This window comes from Schistosoma mansoni, assembly GCF_000237925.1.
Source record: "Schistosoma mansoni, WGS project CABG00000000 data, supercontig 0173, strain Puerto Rico, whole genome shotgun sequence".
In the NCBI taxonomy this organism is placed as follows: Eukaryota; Metazoa; Platyhelminthes; class Trematoda; order Strigeidida; family Schistosomatidae; genus Schistosoma; species Schistosoma mansoni.
Window position 1 is genome coordinate 110,527 of NW_017386059.1, and position 9,335 is coordinate 119,861.

At 36.6% G+C, this 9,335-nt stretch overlaps 1 protein-coding gene across 1 annotated transcript in view; it reads left to right on the forward strand.

Annotated features, from left to right (window-relative positions):
* Window positions 1–8,638: 8,638 nt before the first annotated feature.
* Window positions 8,639–9,335, forward strand: part of Smp_057580 (hypothetical protein) — a gene marked incomplete at both ends in the record, with an annotated part of 3,901 nt that continues 3,204 nt past the window's right edge. The window contains one exon of the mRNA XM_018796253.1: window positions 8,639–8,711. Within this exon, the coding sequence (XP_018646884.1) occupies window positions 8,639–8,711 (73 nt within the window). The remainder of the gene's footprint in view (window positions 8,712–9,335) is intronic.

Consider the following 9,335-nt stretch of genomic DNA (forward strand, 5'->3'; position numbering starts at 1 on the left):
TAAACCAAAAGGCATTCGTAGAAATTCGTAAAGACCGAAAGGAGTGATGATGGCGGTTTTAGGAACGTCGTCAGGTGCCATCGGTATTTGGTTATAAGCCTTAACTAAGTCGATTTTTGAAAAGACAGTTGTACCTTTCAAGGTAGCTGTCAGATCGTGGATATGAGGCAACGGGTAACGATCGGGAATGGTTTTAGCATTCAGACGCCGATAATCACCAGTTGGCCGCTAATCGTTGCTGTCCTTTTTAGGGACCATGTGCAATGGGGATGACCATGGACTATTTGATGGTCGAATTATCCCTAAGTCTATCATATGGTTGAATTCGTTTTTGGCTAACCTAAGCTTTTCGGGAGCGAGTCAGCGGGCTTTCGAGAATACAGGTGGTCCTGTAGTCGAGATGTGATATGTAACATTGCTGGTTACACAAGGCAATTTCGATTGCGGTTGGTATATCCCGGAGTATTTCTCGAGTAATGATTGGTACAAGGGGTCTATGGTGTGCTTGATTGTGACTGGGGATAACCTGCAACCAGAAAGAGGAGTTACGCAAACGGATAACTTAGTGTTTCCGTCTATTAACTTTCGTGAGCGAGTGTCGATTAGTAGATTGTGGTATTGCAACAAGTCTATACCAATGATTGGCATAGAGACGTCTGCAACAACAAAAATCCAGTGTATGGGTTTGCGTAAACCTACGTTAAGGTAGACGTACCTTTTACCGTAAGTAGCGATCGGCTTTCCGTTTGCCGCCTGTAAACTTAAAACAGACTCGCGAAGTCTATCGTTGGGATTTGCTGGAAGTACGCTGACTTCTGCGCCGGTGTCGACGAGGTAGCGAACTTTCGTAGTCACATCCGTGACATATAAGAGGCGGCTGTGTTCGCCGGCTACGGTTGCCGTTAACGCGTGCCGGCTGGGAAGTTTCCCGAACTGTTTTTCGTGTCATTCGATTTTGAGGTCGGATAATTGCAGGGTTTCCTGCAATTTCTGGAAGACTTACCGTACTGGTTATGATATCAGCACCAGTCGGGATTATCTGTCTCTCAACCACGAGAGACAGATCGCCTACGTGAGACACTTCTACGCGGGGTTTTTGACCGACTACGGTCATTACGAACTCTAAGATATCGTGTAAGCGTGTGACATAGTTCGGCTATGTCAGTCGGGGTCGACTGAGGTTTTTCCTTGACGGAAAAAACCTCGGCCTTAGATGATTTTGTGATTTCTAAGATGCAGTCAGCTCGTCTATCGCGTTGTTTTGAAACGAGACGAGCACTGCCTGCACCTGTTGAGGGAGTTTAGACAAGAAAAGTTGTCTGAATAGGCCATCATCGAAAGTTCGTTGGCCAATAACCTCTCTCAATCTTAGCAACATGTCTGCCGCAGAACCATGTTGCAGGTCGATATTGTTAAGGAGTTGGTCCAACCGTTGTCGATCAGTTAGGTCTCCGCGTTTTAGAAATCGACCGTTTGAGGGTTTCGTACGGTTCCGGAACATCACTAGTAAACATACTAGATGTTACGTACCTGTTAAATTCGCGCGGTAACGCCTCAACTACCGCGAGGAATCGTGTGCGCGAGTCCGTGATTCCGTGCATGCAAAAGTCAGCTTCTGCGTAGCAGAACCAGGACTCGATATTGTCGGGCCAAAATGGCGTTAACTGAATCGAAGTAGGGGGAATAGACTTCAACTTAAAAACCTTAGGTGAGTGTTCCGTCATTGTAATATAAGGGACGAAAAGTGTCTAATTAAAATATATCTTGGAAAAACGCGCGGAAAAAAAGTATATCACAATATATAAAATTCAAATAAAGAATAACAATGAATAATAATATTCCAAAAAGGAACGGACTCACAGTTTATTGGCTTGGTGTACCAGATCACGTCGGGCTCACCACTGAGGATACGACTAGTATTCTAGTTAAACAACTAGCCACCAGTAGTACCTTCTATATTCGATCGTTCACGGTCAAAGGAAATCAGAAGTCAGACGAGAAGAGGTAGGAAAGATGTATTTGATACGTTACCAATATATCGAGAGGCGTTCGTTATTAGCTGACTATGGAAACGTATGAGCTGTGTCCTACGCCGAGTTGCAACGTGATCTGGTACGGGTGCATGACCGAAAGCCTTCAGTTAAACAAGTCCACTTAAACAACGTGGTCAGCATCCAATGTCGAACACTTAATGAGCTATTGATTTTGGGGAATTATTTACAGCTACAAAACAAATGTCATTTAGGCATTACTTAAGACCTGAATCCTTATCGAAACAACAAGCGGGAGCGAAAGAGATCAGTCGGTTTATGCAAGCTGGTAACAAAGATACTGAATATTGGGAACCGTTTACCTATTGTCTAGTTTCACGATTGAAGTTGGACATCTGGCATGGCAACGACCTTGCCCACTTATAAATAATTGAGTTCAACTAACATTAATCATTATATATTACTGCAGATAGTTGTAAAATTATGACACATAAAACCGGTTCAAAGTACGGTTCATTTGGTCCAGTCCCAGGGGTAATTATCTATGTTTTGTGATATATATATATATAAATATATATATATATGATATAATATCAGTTTACAACTAATTTGACTGAATTCAGCTAAGTACGTTTACGAGACTCACAACTTTTAACAGAGTTCAGAAACGAGCCAATGAAACTAAATCACTGAACAAACAATTCATATGAGTCATTCAAAGAAATATATCAGTTAATATAACTCAGTGATATCATTGATGTGTGTATATATGTCTTCCAAATAATGTTGAATAAATCTTTTCAAGGCCAGTAAAATAAACACTTACTCTTTTTGATTCTCAGGATATTAATAATTTGATACATATTTCATAGAAAAGAGACTGAAAAATGAAACTCGAAATTCATGAAACTCTTTCGTCTGTTTAAAGAAGGACCTTTTCATTCATTTTCTGTATATATTACAATACATCATGTCTCAGAAATTTCGGGATGGGAAAACGTAAACTTCCGTTCTTTTGTGTCTCTAAGATCATTTGTGTAAAATCTCAAGCGAATTATAACAGTATTATCAATTGAACATTCTTTGTTACAAACTACTATAAATAAGTTGTTTTCTACGTTATCTGGACTTTGTAGTAAGAAACGGTTCCAGGCCTTCCACCGAACCTAAAATGTTCAACCTATCCACTTGGTTGGAACAATCTTGGTTAATTTTCCAGTTATTTGGGGAATTACATTTATTATGTATATGACCTCAGTTATTCCAAAGGATTGGATTAACTGGAACCATCACCTATCTCATCAGTGAACGAACGTGTAATTTTTTGTATTAAAACATCATGATAGGGTCCTTAAGGATGAGGAGGGGTAGAAGGTGGACAAAATTTAAGAACGAAATAAGTAGATAGATAAGCAGACGTATAAGTCAAAGTTAATGAACAGAAGTGATATCGTAGAAAATAGAATAAAAACGGGTTAAAAGGAAACTGGAGACATCGCATGTAACAATGTCTCGCTGTAAGTATGTATTATGTAGCTAAAGTAATATCGCACTTTTATTCACTTTTTAACAAGAAGTTATTTTAGGGTTACGTGGTTAAGTGCTTTGTTGGTTTTCAGTGGAAATAATCTAGTTGGGGCGACGTAGATTACTTGTTATGTTGCGAAACATGACAAGGCTGCCTTTTGTCATTTCACCCAACAAGAACAGCCACACCTTAAAGGACGATTCGCACAGGATTAGTTCCATAATTCCTCAGCCCCTAATTGTGTCGAGTCTCTCACTCATTCCAAGAGGTCCACACTCATTCAGAAGGAAAGTGGCAACAATTTTTTGGGTTTCAATTCGCATATTTCAATAACATTTGGGAAGTTTGCATACCAATAATTCTCCGAGAGAGATGGCTAATGGTATAGGCTTCAGCTGCGTTTACCAGATAACTGCGCATCACATCTATATGTTTCGTCACCAGAAGTCCCCAAGTCTTGCTCTGTCGATACGCTGAAGAGGCGGACACTTAGAAATTAAGTGATTCATAGTTCCTCCGAAGTACTAAAGGATAAAGTTTGACACTGTTGTAAAGTGAATTTTAGAGTGCTGCTCCTCCTTTACTTCTTTTGTACATGGTATCACTTCTGAACTGTTTAAGGTTCTCTCTAATTTTCATTTTGCTAATATAAATAGGGGCTTGACGACAGTGACGTTCAGTGAGATAGCAGACATGCACTTACTCTTCAAAATAACTACACATAGTTGGGTAAAATTATTGGTGTTTATCCCGATGAATTTCGAATTGTTTCATCATTCTACTGATCTTCAAGAGTAATTTCATGGAAACATGCCCAAACTTTCCAAGGCAACTAAATTCAACTCCCAAATCGCATTATTTTGCCACGTGGTAATGTTTCCTTCAGGCAACAATTTTATGAGACTAAAAATTTCTAAACCACTCAACCATAAAACTTAGTTTATCCTGTTACTCTTTTGACTTTACAATCTTCGAAGTCAGACTCAACTGAAACAACCTCTTGCCGGTTTTTAATTTCGATGTTTGTCTATTTGTTCATATCCCAGCTCGTTTGTTTAACTGTTTCAAAGCAACATTAAATCATATAAATAAGTGCAATAGTAAAGGAACTTCGACTGTAACTCTGAATTTGTTCGTTGAGTTTCCTCAAATAGTTTATTATTGTCTACGTTTTTTTGAAAGTGTGCAATGTATTCACCTGATGTTATGTTTTGCGAGATGATTAATAGAAACTAGATTTCGCTCGGTACTAAGGCTAATTATGCCAATAAAAGCAGCTGACACTTTGGATAATCAACTAGTGATACCAGATGTTTCGAAATATTATTCCGCTTAGAGTCCAGTTCTATACTTTAAAGATAATACATTACGTTAAGGACAGTTTCAAAATGAGACTGGATATTCTCATATTTCACCAAACTTATCAACTCTCTGGCTTACTGAATCTATCTGACAAAAAGGAGGTTATATCGTAATCTTTGGAATCTGTCAATATATTTCACTCGTAATATAAGGTGTGCCCATTACGTCATGTGTTATAAGATGATGTTACACACAAAAAGCCCCAAAATATATTTCATTTGCCACCCATACTTTAGGTTGTGATCATAATATGGTTTTTTCCAGACAAAAAACCTGTATTTCTTTCTGATAATTTAGTTGCGTAAATAAATTATCCTCATCAACGTTCATCTTTCAATGTTTTATAGACATTTTGGTTGAAACTGAAGTAATCTTCAGGGTATGTTTCTCAACACACAACTAAACATATAGCAATTATTAGATTGCTTATGACAACATTTGGCTTCAAACTCTCAGATAGGCTAATAATAATTAAAATTAACAATCATACTAATTTCAACCTGACCATTTAAATGGTTTCAGTAGCTCACAGAATACTGACTTGATAATAGCCGTTTGTGTGTGAAGTCGCCAGAAAGTTTTTTTATAACCAAGCAGACTAGTGAATACTTCTTATCGATAAAGCAAATTGTTACAATCATTATTACCGAACAAAAGAGACCATCAAAATCCACTCCAAATATTTTTAAAGGTATAGAATAAGGGCATTTATAGGTCACTCATTATCGAAGAAAATGCAGACCTGAGATTTTTATTCAATTTTTATTTTTTATATTACACCATGACCGAAATTATCGAGTGAAATGAATACTTAGTAGTAACTAGGCAGTGTATGAAAAGAAACACTCGTTTCTTTTATTAGAGAAGACTTAACCTTAGCTTCAAATCGCCAGCACCAAATGCATACAATTTATCAATTTTGAAAATTAAAAATAGACAAGATTTCAATCGTGCCCCTTGTTCAAGAGCGTTTCAAAGTAACATCGCTGTTAAATGTGACCAATACCAACAAAACCAACATATCCCAGCACCTTGCGATTATCAAGTGAGTAGCGTCGGTAGGTTTTTGCATAATGTACTTTATTCGAAAACTTTTCATCCATATCCTCAAGTTTAAATGTTCTGTATTTATTAATAAGCACATGGTTTATCCAGTGAGATTTCATAAACAATGAACTTTGATTCACAAGGTACCAAACAATAAAATATCCATTAACTGTTGTAAAATGAGCCTTCAACACAATGTATTCCTAGTAAACGCTTAGCGAAATACTGACTTATATAGATAACATCACTCTTAATAACCCAGTGAACAACAGGTATATGATTAGAATTAAAAAGACAGTCGCTTGACGGATAGAAATGTCGCAAATATGATTGTGCTGTTAAATATCATTAACAGTAACAGTGACTGTGTATCTAGATACTTAAATCAGCGAAACCCTGCCTATATAATATGCTTATCTAAAATACCTGGGGATTTATTTACTCGTAGTTTATAGGGTCCTCCTTAACTGTGAAATTCACAACTTCAAACGATGAAGCTGCAGCATCTGATTATATAAACTAAATTAAGCAAGTTGGAGTTCCAGTATGGAACTCCGTAACAGAAGATTAATAACTAGGAAATATTAATTTACTGATCTAAAGAAGTTCTTGGTCATCCAAAATGAGATCATTCGAATGTAAGTCGATCATTGGAGAAAAATAACAGAAATTTGAAAAACTAAGGAAAATTGTAATCGTATTTAAAGGTTTTGCATGGAGATTCTTAACAGTTAAATCACACTTTTATGTGAAACAGTCGGACCACAAAGTGGCTAAGAGTAAAGAAAATGGCGCAGGGATTAAACAGTTAATTGATATTTCCAATTATGGAATAGCGTTGCGTTCATTCTACTCAATTTCAGCGTTTTTACACCCTAATACCATTCCAGTCAGAACTGCATTTCGGGATGAATGAAAAATGTGCCGTGAACCTCAGCTTCTTCAGTTGATGAAAGTTTAGAACTGTATCCACTGACGAACGCATATTAAATGAAAGTTTGGTTTTAAAGGATTATAACTAATTTACGTCTGCAGACCGGAATAAAATATAACTTTTATTCTCTTCTGTAGACAATTTCATATTCTTCTTAGGCTATTATACAGGAGTAATTCAGAGAAGCTTGATCATTCTAGATAAAATAATTTCGAGTTTGATTGTTCATGGTGTTAGTTTGTGGTATGTTGGTCATTTAGAACTTTTCAGTTACTAAATACTCTTTAATAGGTATAGATAGCTGGTTAATGAGGATTTCACTGACCAAGTTACCAACAATCTGCAAACTTCAATGCTGTAAATGTGCTGTGAAGGGAGTAATAATTATCTAATTTAATATGTTTCTTCTACAATATGCCATACTTTCCACTATTTATCAGCCGTCGTTTTTATACACTAGTTATACACTGGTTTTTCCTAAACAATATTCCCCCGATACTGATGATAAATAAGAAATGAATAAATCTGCATAATCCCTCATTTATGTACAATATCATACACCTTTATACTCCTATTATTACATATACTGTTAACAAAGGCTATTCTGATTTCATCTTCATACTTATTGGTTTATAACACACCAAAGTGAATTTGTTTGCTAATTATTTATGACAATTCAGGAAAAGAAACTCTTTTCGACCAAATCACCTACTTAAGGCGGATAATCATATTCATGGGTAATTAATAAATAATCTATCCCAAAATAGGAGGATTGATCACGTGATGAAGAGTTCAAGAATTTCAGGTGTCGAAAGAGGCTTGCGTAATGAACGGTACGTCAGAAAATGATAAGATGAATCTAGGATGTACGAAAGACAACTTTCATAGTTTAGATCAAGAACTATTTCTAGCTAAATCACCATTAAAACCTGGAAGCACTGGAAGGGCTTTTAGTTCTAGTGTGGAACTACTCAGCTGTGTTCATCCACGATCCTGTTGTCGGGAATCTAATTCAAGACTTTAGTTATCATGTGGGAACAATAAACTTTTAAACAACTGAGCCGGTATCCAATAATTTCCATGTGTAACTTTAATCACTTCAGGATAACTGTCGATTTAGTCAATATAAAAAAGGTGAAGAAAATATCTGAAAAGAAACGTAAAGGTGATAATAACAAATAATTCGAAAGAATTAGAAATAAGTAGTGACATTTTATTTATCGAGTATGAAAAAATAATTGTCAGGACCTTGTCAGACTGAGAGTTTCCACATGTTACGTTCACGCACAAAGTTCTGGTTTGAAAAGATGAATTACCAACGTCTCGACAGTGCTTAAGTTAGTGAACTGTACCCCCCTCAGACGCAGTTATCTATTAGTGTGTATAATTTTGAAACATTTATTTTTATTCATTCAACATAGTGGTTGAACACTTATATATAGGAATTCTGAAATCCGAACACATTCTGTGCTCCTATCAGCTCGAAAATGATTATTCACTTGAGTGTTATTTAAAGTTCGAAATCAAGATGAAAATATTTACTTTATTACTTCTTTTTGAAACACTTATCGGAACGAAAGATAAGGTCCATTTTCATGGAAAATTAACTATGATTGTTTGAAGATACGATATGGTAATGATGACGTCGCCAAAAAAGTATTCTTTTTCAATAAACTGTATTTTTAATCATGTAAATTATATTATGTTCGAAATATGTGTATATTTATTTATTAATTTTAATAGAAACTAGAGAAAAATTCCAGATCAAGGGTTAGTATGGCGGCATTCAAATCATCTAGTGGGAGACTGTTTGATTCTCCACAACAGACAACTTATATTCCAGGACCAGGTAAATTAAAATGCATCTCAGAATACACTGACTCCATGGGATATCTTCTAATTTATGAGAAAAACTATGCGGATACTATTGTAGTTTTACATCAAAGGCTCATCTTAGCTAGACAACTATTCAAAAGCAAGAATCATTGGACTGCTCTTCTGCGATAATATAATACTCCTATACAGAGATTATTCACAAACACACCAACGACCGAACCCAGGACCTACTGACCTCTTATCAAACGCTTACAGATCACTACATTTACAATATACATTCTTAGCTCCGGTTAATCTGACATATTGTCACACCAACCCCTCATGGAGCATAGACCGCCGACCAGAACTCTCCAAGATACTCTGTTCTACCTTGAACTTCCAAATTTTTAAGTGCTAATCGTTCTTTTGATTCCTGACTCCAATTCCAAGAGCAATGTGTTCTTTGGTCTGCGTCTTTTCCTTTAGCAACTGGGAATTCCAAGTTGAGGCTTACCACGCAAAGCAGTTTAAGGATTCCCGCAATGTGCGCCCTTTCCACCTCCAGCTCATTTCGCCCTATTTGGGACTCGTCAGCCGCATTTGCCTGCATTCCAGAGTTGATATTCACTCTGGGACTCGAACCCAGTACCGTTCGCTT